Source organism: Diabrotica virgifera, chromosome 2, assembly GCF_917563875.1.
Source record: "Diabrotica virgifera virgifera chromosome 2, PGI_DIABVI_V3a".
NCBI lineage: Eukaryota > Metazoa > Arthropoda > Insecta > Coleoptera > Chrysomelidae > Diabrotica > Diabrotica virgifera.
Window position 1 is genome coordinate 7,936,669 of NC_065444.1, and position 12,579 is coordinate 7,949,247.

Here is a 12,579-nt window from a genome sequence, read left to right on the forward strand (position 1 = left end):
CTTTTGACAAACGGATAGCAGAACACAAAAGGGCATTCAACAATAGAAAAACAGACACTTCTACATCCGCATTTCACCTTCTAGATCATAATCATTCCTTCAATGAAGAGTTTCAAATTCTGCATATTCAAAATAAAGGCCTTTAGCTATCTTTTTTAGAATCTATGCAAATTAATAAACTGAAAAATACAGATATAATTCTGAATGACCAACTCGAGAAAAACAGCTCCCCACTCCTCAACCTCTTCAGTTGAAGACTTAAAAAGGCAAACACATTGTAAACTATATCACTTGAGAAAAGCACTCTGCCGAAACAGCTGTAGAGACTTAGTTATAATAAATTTTGTGGAAGTACAGAAAACAAACGTTTTCAGTGTTTTATTGTTAGATAAGACGAAATTGTAAAATTTAAATTGATTACAATTTTTCTTTTTACTTTGATGATGAGATACAGAGGAATCGCATTATTAGAAGTAGTATTAGCAAAAATTTTAAGAAGTGGAATAAAATACCTGGCTGGTTTTAGACAGAGAAGAACAATACGCGACCAACTTTTTATGTTAACATTATTAAAAAACAACAGTTCTGAACAAAATCTAGGTTTGAATATGCTCTTGTATTGGGACCGTGCAAGTTCGGAAAAGCGACACCTGGTGTCATAGTTCGGCAACATTTTTCGCACTTTTAATTATATTGGCCAATCAAATTGGTCCTGGTTACTGGACAATTGTCAAGGCCATAGCCCAAAAAAAGTTATTAAAAGGTAAACAATTGTATGTAGTAAATAAAATTAATTATTAAAATGCACTACTACAAGCAAAATACAATTAATTAAATTTACTTTTATATAATAATTGCATATCATATCAATATTGTGGAACAACATATAACTTTTCTTCTTCATTGACAGTAGATATGAAATATACGTCAATTTGACAATTTCAATTGACAATGAATTATTTAAAAAAGTTGCAAGATTTCTCCGCTATTCGCGCACGATCGTTTCTCGTATCCCCACCAAGTACTTGCACACGGCGAATAGAGGTTAAACAGGCCTACGCGTTTACCTCACGAAACGGACTATACAAAGCAATGAGATAACTAGGAATACCAGAGAAACTGATACGATTAGTTAAAATGACGCTATCTAATTCAGTAAACTTAGTCATGATAGAAGGAAGTTTCTTACATCAGTTTAACATCAATAGAGGATTAAAACAAAGAGCCATCCTGTCAACAGACTTATTCAACCTAGTACTAGAAAAAATAGAGAAATCAAGATCTAGACAAACGGTACGATTTTGAACAAAAGACAACAGTTCATACGTTTCGCACATGACTTGGTATTTCTGACACGTTCAAGAATAGAACTCCGAAAAATGTCACAAAATTTGAAGTAGAAGATATGGCCTGACTACTGACTACAAATCAACAAATAACTAAGTAGGTATATGTATATGGAAATGAAAGAAGAAAATAACGTCACGTAATAATAAAGTAACAGTTACAAATAGAGGAGACAAAGCCGTAGGATCATTAAATGTACTGTTGAGGACAAAAAACCTGTTCAGGAAGCGAAGATTCAAACTTATGAAACAATAGTGAGATCAACAGTGTTGTATGCATGTGATACTTGGACAACGAATCAGAAAAAAGAAAAAAAGTTAGATATTTGGGAGAGGAAAATCTTTTCTGCAGCAAAATCAGGAAGAAAAGTTTTTGGTGATATAAAGGATGCTGATAGGAATGGGCGCAGAACAAATGAGGAGCTAATGTCAATGTATAAGGTATAAGAGACTCAAAATAACACAGAAAATCATGGCACAGAGAGTTAAAAAGTTGGGACATGTCTTACGAATGCCAAAAGGAAGAAACGTCTTAAAAATTTTGTAAGCAGGAGGACAAGGAAGAGAAAAGAAGAGGGAGGTCACTGAGGAAGTAGTTTGATGCGGTCTGGACTGACATATAAGAAATGGAAACGAGGGACTGGAGAGAACAAGTGAAAAACCGGAAAAAGAGGAAGAAATTATTTAAGACTAAAGAAGCCAAGGGTCTCCAAGGCCTATAATGCTGATCATTTTAAACTAAACAGGAAATGAGACGATTACAATTACTACAAAAATCATGGGCAAATATAGAATAAGAATCCTACCAAAATGTACAACGCAAGAAATAGTAGGAAGTACATATACAGATCAACAGAGCTTTATCGATATTAAAGAAGACGATTTTTAAAAATAGAGGATATAGAATGGGAAATAATCTAAGAGGATATATAATGGGAAACAAAGAAGTAAAAATACTCTGCTACGTAGACGACGCAATATTGATAGCCCAAGATGAAGATAGTCTGCAAAGATTAGTCCACAGATTTACCATAAGAGCAAAAGAATTCAATATGACAATTTCATCTCAGAAAACCAAAACAATAGTAATCAGTAAAGAACCAATCAGATGCAAAATAGAAATTGATGGTATCAGTATTGAACAAGTAATGGAAGTAAAATACCTTGGAATTACATTGTCAAGTTACGGAGACCTAGACAAAGAAGTGAGAAATCAAGTACAAAAAGCAAATAGATTTTCAGGATGCCTTAATAACACTATATGGCAAAACCGACATATTAACACTGAGATGACGTCATTTATAAAGCCAGTGTAAGACCAATAATGACATATGCATCAGAAACAAGACCCGATAGAGCCACAACACAAATAGTCCGTTCTTTAACGGTAAAATATTGCAAAACCTCTAAATTTTAAAGAACCGTTTAGATTGACATGAAATTTGGCATACACATAGCTAACAAGTCAAAGAAAAAAAGTGATACTGTGCCGATATGTGCTTTTGCCCTGGGGGTGGTTTCCACCCCCTCGTGGGGGTGAAAAAATATTCGTCCAAAGAAAGTCAGGAAATGGATAAACTGGCTAATTTTAAGTAACTTTTGTTCTATAGAGTTTTTTCACTAAGTAAATACTTTTCGAGTTATTTGGCAGTGAATATGTTCATTTTTTCAACAAAATAATCACGCTTTTAGACGGTTTTCGCAAATAACTCAAATAGTTAAGTATTTTGTCGAAAAAACATTCTTAGCAAAAATATAGCCTGTAAAAAATTAAAAAAAAAATGGTGTATACATCACGTCTCTACATCTAGTAGAAGCAGAGTTATAGCTAATGAAAAATAGGTTCATATTCGTCAAATTCCAAATGGAATACTTTAACGTGAAATAACCAAAAATGAAGCACATTTCGGGGAAAACTAATTTCAACTTATTTAAAGTGTTTAAAAAAAGCTTCATTTTTGTTTTATAAAAAAAATTTCTAGCATCAAAAGTAAACAAGTTACGCTCAAAATAAAGTTAGTCCCTTTTGGTTTTGGTAAAAAAATCGAGAAAATCACCCCCTAATTAGTATCTTAAATGAACTTAATCGTTACGACTTCACAAGTTTCTTGACTCGTGTATATATTGTTTATATGATCTGTAAGTTTCATCGGTTCAAAGTCCTTACTATTGAAAGGGCTGTAGTTAAAAGGGGTTGAACGAGTCACTGATCACGAATGTATGCAAATTTAGAAACACCAAATCTTAATCAATTTTTGTCTAACAGAAAAACAAAAAAATATATATTCAGAAAAGCAAATCTGACTTTTTTTGTTTTTCGAGATTTTTGGTATTTCTAACAATTTTTAAGTTATTTTGAAAAAAAGCATATTTTTCAAAATTTAAATTTTTAAAAATTTTACTTTGAAACCAAATTTTTTCAAAAATAAGCACTTTGAATCGATGAAACTTACAGATCATATAAACACAACATAAGTAAAATAATTTGTGGAGCGGTAACGATTAATTTCATTTAAGTTGCTAATTAGGGGTTGGTCTTCCCGATTTTTTTTTTGCAAAAACAAAAGGGACCAAGTTTATTTTGAGCGTAATTTGCTTAAATTTAATGCTAGATACTTGTTGTAAAAACAGAAATAAAGCTTTTTTTAAACACTTTAAAAAAGTTATAATGGGTTTTCCCCAAAAAGTGCTTAATTTTTTCGATATTTCACGTCAAAATATTCTATTTGAAATTTGGTGAATATGAATCTATTTTTCATTGGCTATAACTCTAGTCCTGCGAGATCCAGAGACCTAGCGCGTACACCATTTTTTTAACTTTTTTATAGGCTATATTTTTGCTAAGAACGTTTTTTTCGACAAAATACTTACTTTTTGAGTTACTTGCGAAAAACCGTCTAAAAATGCGGTTATTTTGTTGAAAAATGAACATATTCACTTGCAAATAACTCGAAAAGTGTTGACTTGGCAAAAAAGCTCTATAGAACAAAAGTTACTTAAAATTAGTCAGTTTACCCATTTCCGGACTTAGTTTGGACATATATTTTTTCACCCCCAAGAGGGGGTGAAAGTCACCCCCAGGGCAAAAGCACACATCGGCACAATATCACTTTTTTTCTTTGACCTGTAAGCTATACGCATACCAAATTTCATGTCAACCCAAGCTGTTCTTTAAAATTTAGAGCAAAAACCGTGAAAGAATGGACTAAAAGACTACTGGAAACGGCAGAAATGAGAGTACTGAGAAGAATTACAGGAAATACACTGAGAGATCGAAGATATTAGAAGACAATGTAACGTACAGTGTATAAACGAATAGACACTACATAAAAAAAAATAATGGAACAACCACATAGCCAGAATGGGGGAGACACGTGTGGTCAAAATAGCACGAGATAAATCACCAATCGGTAGAAGAAGTATCCGCCGACCGCGCAAAAGATGGAGTGACAACCTTCCATAGAGGTATCAATCCGCCAATGAACAAGCAGAATTGCTTATAAAGAGGAAGAAGAAGAAGAAGAAGATTTTAAAAAAAATATAAAATCGTTGAATAATAAACGTTTTTGAGCTCTAGTATTAATTTATTTTTATTATATAATAACTATTCAGGTGGTATGGTTGACGGAATTAATAAAAAAATAAGTGTAACAACGAACAGTAATATATTTATTTATTTTGGGTAAACAAGCGGTGTTTTGCTTATATCTCGAAAGAGGGTTGTTTGTTAGCGCGAGCGAGGGTGTGTCTTTTTCGTTTGAATGCTGTGTAGAGACTGACTTTCGCACCACCAACTATTATGTCAACTGGTTTTGCGGTTTTGCGATAATGCATAATTACTGCATCTGCCTTTTAAAAGATGAAAACCTTTTTGTATTTTAAGAAGTTGACATAAAGAGTGTGGCGATCTGACATCGTAATCCATTAGCGTTTCCTCGAAAAAAACATTAATTTTATACAATCTGTTTAGGAATAAATTTTGGTTTCTCGAAATCAACGGCCCTTGTTAGCATATATGTGAGTTTTAAATGACTAATGTTGTTTCGTTTTGAGAAAAGTTATTAAAAATTAAGAAAATAAAATTAGCAAAAATAGTAATTAAAGCGTATCGCTATATAACTAGAGATCTCTCCAACAATGAATGTCTCTACAATCTGCGGCTCGCGAATCAATACTTCTCCACTCGCATTTTATGTAACACTTTATGAGCTTAGTTTCGTTAGCTACGATAATGGATCGTTACCATGATCGTTTGCCTACTCAGAATTGTATTACTTTCCAATCAACTTCCGGAAAAGCTCTTCATCCGCAAATAATTGGGAAAAATCGAAGCTAGTAGAAATAGTACAAGAATCAAATCGGATGTTATGTAAGGGGAATCCAAATATATTTAAGGCAATAATATATCGAGTAAGATGAGATCAACAATAGTTGGTGGTTGGATAAAATAACGGACTTAAAATTACCCAAAAATTATCTTATAGTAGGATCTACAGAGCAATGGAGTTGGAGCAACTTCTTCTTGGAATGAAATCCGGCAAAAACAAGAAAATATCTGGACCAGACAACATCTCAGCTGAACTCGTGCTGATTTTTTTCGTGCGTTTACGTACCTAAGCATTTAAATTTTCAAGAAACAAAGTTATGAAAGTTTTAATTTTAAATCTGACGTATCGAGCATTTGTTATTTGTCCCTCCGGAGGTGACCTCATGCAGTGATGCATAGTTTTGTCGCTTTATACTGCCAGCATAGACCAGGGCGCATCTGTAAAAACATTAGTACATTTGGACGTTGAGAGGTGACTCAAATTTTTTTGCAGAAATTGCTTGAAAATAAATCAAATAATCATATTTGAATCATCCTCCCTCTCAAAAAGGTCCGGAACATTGTTTAAATAATCAAAATGTCAAAAAATTAAGGAAAAATTCGATGTTTTTCTTGGTTTTTTGATTATAACTTTAAAATTATTCATTTTCGAGAAAACTTGTACTGACATAAAAGTTGTGTAATTAAATTTCCTACAATATAGAATTGGTTAAAAATTTAAGAAATAGTCACCCTTGTTGCAAAATAGCAATAATTGTGAAAAAAACATACAAAAACAAGTATTCGCATTTTACGTTTTTCAACCATTTATGCTACACTTAGGACCTTCATATTTCACCCTGAAAAATTTTATGATACAGTAAAACAATACTGTAAATTTCATTAAGATCGGTTCGATAGATTTTGCAAAATAAATTTTGCAATCCAGCTTTCGTAAAAAAAATGCATTTTTTCAAAATGTTACAGGACTGAAAATAAAGCAGATAGCAAGTTGAAATTTTTTTTGCATATAGATAGTCCTGTCGCCAGGGGGGTACAACGGTCTCCTTAATTCAGATGGACTTACCCAAGTTTTTTTTATATATTTTGACCCGTAGAATACGAATTTTTTGGGTAACAGTTGATCCGGATGTCGATAAGATTGTTATAGACAAAGAACTTGAGGAATTACATAACAGCGATTTCTCGTAAAACAAAACATCTTTTTGTATTTTTTGGGTCATTTTAAGCAAAAAATATTCCTACAAGTTTTTTCGTAGAATGCATAGTTTTCGAGATAACCGCGGTTGAACTTTCAAAAAATCGAAAAATTGCAATTTTTGAACCCGAATATCTTTTGATTAAAAAATAAAGTAGCAATTCTGCCTACCGCATTTGAAAGTCTTAGGGCCGGTTGTTCGAACGCTAATCAACAATGATCATTATCAAATAATTAATTACTGTCAATGTCAATTGTATATAATAATATTTTGTATATAATATCAATGTCAATAAAATAATAAATTTTTAGCAATGCAAATGATCAAAACCGATATAATTTGACTTAAACTTTCAAATGCGGTAAGCAGAATTGCTACTTTATTTTTTAATCAAAAGTTATTCGGGTTCAAAAATTGCAATTTTTCGATTTTTTTAAAGTTCAACCGCGGTTATCTCGAAAACTATGCATCCTACGAAAAAACTTGTCAGAACATTTTTTGCCTAGAATGATACAAAAAATACAAAAAGATGTTTTGTTTTGCGAGAAATCACTGTTATGTAATTCCTCAAGTTCTTTGTCTATAACAATCTTATCGACATCCGGATCAACTGTTACCCAAAAAATTCGTATTCTGCGGGTTAAAATATATAAAAAAAACATGGGTAAGTCCATCTGAATTAAGGAGGCCGTTGTACCCCCCCTGGCGACAGGACTAAGAAGTGTACTGTACCTTTCATTTGCAATTTTGCAAAATTAAAATTGCTGAATACCACGGCGTCAGGAATTTTTTTAAATAAACATTAATTATTGGTGCCACGCACAGGGCAGCGGATAGGTTGCTCTGATTGGGCATTCCAATGACCTTTGATAATGATTGATACATTTTAATTTTTATGACATTTCGATATAAATAAATAAATTTGTTTATTGCAAAATAAAAACACATACTCTATCCTTTGAAATAACACTTTTATTAGCAAAAACTTTCTTTGTTCATATATTTTAACTTAGAGAATAAAAGTTTATTATTTTTAAACATATGCAATTGTTTAAACAATATTTCACAAACAATAATAAAATTAGTTTGATTTTTGTGGAATTAAAATATTAAAATACAACAAAATATAGAGTAAGAAAATAATATATTAGATAAAGATTGGAGGAAATTTTAGTGGAAATCAACTTGTGTGAATCGAACACCGCTGTCCTGCGCGTAGCACCAAAAATTAATTTAAAAAATTTCCTGACGCCGTGGTAATTAATCGATTTTAATTTTGCAAATTGCAAATGAAAGGTACAGTTCACTTCTATAAGCAAAAAACTTCAACTTGCTATCTGCTTTATTTTCAGTCCTGCAACATTTAACAAAAATGAATTTTTTTGCGAAAGCTGGATTGCAAAATTTATTTTGCAAAATCTAATAAACCGATCTTAATGCAATTTACAGTGTTGTTTTACTATATCATAAAGTTTTTCTGGGTAAAATATGAAGGTCCTAAGTATAGCATAAATGGTTGAAAAACGTAAAATGCGAATACTTGTTTTCTTTGTTTTTTTCGCAATTATTGCTATTTTGCAACAAGGGTGACTATTTTTTAAATTTTTAACCAATTCTATATTATAGGAAATTTAATTACGCAACTTTTATGTCAGTACAACTTTTCTCAGAAATGAATGGTTTTAAAGTTATAATCAAAAAATGAAAAAAAAAATCGAATTTTTCCTTCATATTTTGACATTTTGATTATTTAAACAATGTTCCAGACCATTTTGAGTGGGAGGATAACTCAAATATTATTATTTGAATTATTTTCAAGCAATTTCTGCAAAAAAATTTGAGTCACCTCTCAACGTCCATCTCAGAAAAGATGCGCCCTGGACTAGCAGTATTCGTTCAAATATTTTATAGGTAAGATTAAAGTTAAAATTAGAACTGCCATAACTTTGGTTCTCGATCACCTAAAAGCTTCCTTAAACGCTTAAAATTTAGGTTTTGTTATCTATTTTAATAAGTCGTTGAGTTATAGTATTGCAGAATAACCAAACATATGAGAGAAATCATTAACGACACTGTATGCTGTATAGATTACCGATGATATAAAATTTGTAAATTTGTACGCAATACACACATACATATTTATCTATAATATATTGTTTACAGGTGGTATGGCTTCTATTCCTCCCTTCGTTAACTCATTCATACATGTACTAATGTACACATATTACTACTTGTCTTCTTTGGGACCTGAATGGCAAAAGAAGCTGCAACCATGGAAACCAAGGCTTACTATGTTGCAAATGGTAAGTAAAAAATATACTATATTTTTTTCATATACCTGGATTTGTACAGGATCAAAAGACCCTGATTATTTAAAATCCCGAAAAGGCTATTTTTTGCTAATTCCCTTGCACTATTAGTGTTAACATGACATAAAGCTTATCAAACTACAATGTAATTAAAATTTCAAATTAAATTTTGAGTTATTTAGTTTAAATTGGCATGAAACATTTTTTATAAAAATACTAATATAACTATTTATGTATTTTTGACAGAAACAATACGAAAGGTAGAGGTCTGCACGCCTAAAATTATGTAAATTCGAAACTAGTTCCACTATAGACCATTATATACAAAAACCAACAAAATATTAAAAAAAATAAATATACAGTATGATGCAAAAGTATGGAATAAATTCGTTATTTCAGAAACAGACGACTGAAAAAAATCTTAAAAAACGTTAATTTTAATTGTGTGGACATATAAAACTTGCGAAATTCTAAAATCATAAAGAAAATCTATAGTAATAGCCTTGTTAAAACCAGGAAAAGAACTCAGAAAATCCCAATAGCTTCAGGTCTATTTCCATATTGTGTCACTTTTTCAAACTATACGAGAAACTTATCCTCGCCAGAATAGAAACAATTTCGACAAGCATCTCATCCCACAATAAGGAGGATTGAAGTAGCATCAACAGAACACATTGAAGAGGGCTTCAAAGAAAAACTTGTAACAAGGGCTGCTTTCGTATTTGACAGCAAAAATTGTACAACACCCTCAATTTTTTTTTTTTTTATTAACTCCACCCTCAATGACCAACATTTAGGTAAGGTAGTATATTCCTTACTGAAAAACAGATATTTTTTCGTCATGCTGGAGGGTAAAGCAAATAGGCCTTCAAAAGAACGGCCTCCCACAGGAAAGTGTTTTAGCACCAATGAAGCTACACTACAAGGGTGCTTTTTCAATATACATAACTACAAACGACTAACCCTTGCTGACTGAAACCAAGCACTTCCTTTATGCTGACAATCTCACAATATGTTCTCAAGGAAAGAGTTTTGAAGAGGTGGAGAAGAAACCCGAAGCTGCCTTCAAAAAGATGACAGAATTCCCTTAGACCCAATCCTTCTAAAATGTCTACCCTATGTCCATGTGCGCTTTTATGTTGGGGGTGGTATCACCCCTTCTCGGGTGTGAAAAATGTTTTGGTTAAAATAGCCACGGCAGAGGCTTGAGAACTAAATGCTAAGCAAAAACTGTTCTATAATTATTTTTTGAAAACTCAATACTTTTTGAGTAATGCGTGGTTGAAAATTGGCCATTTTCATTGAAAAATTACACGACGGATTTTTGTGAATACCTTAAAAACTATGCATCTAACAAAAAAACTATATAAAATATTTCTGTAGGTTATAAAAAAAACAAAGAGATTCGTTCCTTCATAAATATTCTAGTTAAAATAGAAAGAGGAATAAGGTAGGTAAGAAGAGTTTGTTTTTTTGCTGCCTGCTCAAATCGGTGTATTCAACTTGAAATAACAGATAAACGGTCGATTTTAGGTGTATAATGATACTTACAACTTTTATAGTGTTTGAAAAGACTTTTAAAATGAGCAATACTAAATGTCGATTACATTCAAACTAAGCGAGATATTCTGCAAAAAACTTGATGATTAATGTATTTTAAGAAGAAATGAGAAGTATATTTAACCCCTCATCCATCAGAATTTAAATACATCGTTTTTCTTCTACAATACTTTTTATTAGAGTATTATTTATATGTTCAAAAAGTTGGACTGGTTTAAAATGAACGGTTTTAAAAAAAAGATCAAATTATAGAGCGCATTTTTAAATTTTCTTAAAAATCTTCCTTTTTCTCCATGTAACTCGAAAATGATAACGAGATACGAAAAAAAGATACCACACAAAAATGTAGGGTTTTTTTTAGATAAAAATTTCCTTTTTATTTTTCATTACTGTATCTCTTATCATTTTCAAGTTACATGGAGAAAAAGGAAGATTTTTAAGAAAATTTAAAAATGCTCTCTATAATTTGATCTTTTTTTTCAAAAACTATTCATTTTAAACCCGTCCAACTTTATGAACATAGAAATAACACTATAGTAAAATGTATTGTAGAAGGAAAATTATGCTCTTGCATTTTGGTGGATGGGGGTTAAAATTACTTGTCATTTTTTCTTAAAACACATTAGTTATCAATTTTGTTTGCAGCATATCTCGCTTAGTTTTAATGTAATGGACCTTTTATGTAGCTCATTTTAAAGGTCTTTTCAAGCACTACAAAAGGTATTGGTAGCATTATACATCTAAAATCGACCGTTTCTCTGTTATTTCAAGTTAAATACACCAATTTGAGAATGTAGCAAAAAACAAATTATTATCACCTACCATATCTCTTTTTGTATTATAACTAGAAGAGTTATGGAGGCAAGTGTCTCTTTGTTTTTTTATAACTTACTTAGATGCATAGTTTTTAAGGTATTCGCAAAAAACTGTTCGAAAAGGTATTATATTTTAATGAAAACGGCCAATTTTCAATCACGAATAACTCAAAAAGTATTGAGTTTTCGAAAAAAATATAGAACAGTTTTTGCTTAGAATTAGGTTCTCTAGCGAATTCCGTGATAATTTTAACCAAAAAATTTTCCACCCCTGAGAAGGGGTGGAAAAAACAACCCCCAAGATAAAAGCACACATCGGCATAGGGTCGACTTTGAATTAGGAGATAAGTAGAGGCTAGGCCAAAAATTTCATTAAAATCCATGCAGTAGGATAGAATTCGGAGGTAATATCCTATTCTTGCTCCCATTGAATGGCGTAAAACTGGGAACAGCATACTCAGAAAGCTAACGGGAAGTAAATTGAGTGTATGTCCTGGCGTCTTACAGAACAGGCACTGTGTTTATTAGCTGCTGAATATGCTTGTCCTATTTGGGGCAGATCTGCCCAAACCAATCAAGTTGATACTGCGTTAAATGAGATATACAGGATAGTAACGGGATGCATGAAACAGGTGCCACTCTCAAATCTATATAGAGCAGCGGGTTTTGCAGAACTTTCAACACGCAGATGCGTTGCAGAGCACATAGAAAAAATTAAACAGATCGCGGTTTAATCTGAAAAGTCCAAGAAAAGCTTCCTTGGAGCAGTGCAGGATGAACCGCCTGAGTAGGTACTTTCTTTCCTCTTTCCCAGGTTAAAGGGACCGGCCAATCTCTAGAATTTAACATGTGGAAAACTATGAATAGAATAAGAACAGGGGTCGCTCCAGTAAACTCAAACATGGCAACATGGGGGAAAATAGACCAAGATGATGTGAACTTTGACTGTGGAGAAATACAAATATGGAACATCTTATATGCAGAAACTGCCCTCATCGGTGTCTCCACGAAGATTTGTGGCTC

The 12,579-nt window shown here is 32.1% G+C and overlaps 2 protein-coding genes across 4 annotated transcripts in view; one reads left to right on the forward strand and one right to left on the reverse strand.

The window, feature by feature from the left end:
• The window catches only part of LOC126879427 (oxysterol-binding protein-related protein 9), a 378,474-nt gene that overhangs the window by 318,893 nt on the left and 47,002 nt on the right, over positions 1 to 12,579 (reverse strand). The gene's annotated exons all lie outside the window — the stretch shown is intronic.
• The window catches only part of LOC126879429 (elongation of very long chain fatty acids protein AAEL008004-like), a 73,807-nt gene that overhangs the window by 56,205 nt on the left and 5,023 nt on the right, over positions 1 to 12,579 (forward strand). For both annotated transcript variants that reach the window (XM_050642442.1, XM_050642443.1), the window contains exon 4: positions 9,036 to 9,175. In XM_050642442.1, the coding sequence (XP_050498399.1) occupies positions 9,036 to 9,175 (140 nt within the window). The remainder of the gene's footprint in view (positions 1 to 9,035; positions 9,176 to 12,579) is intronic.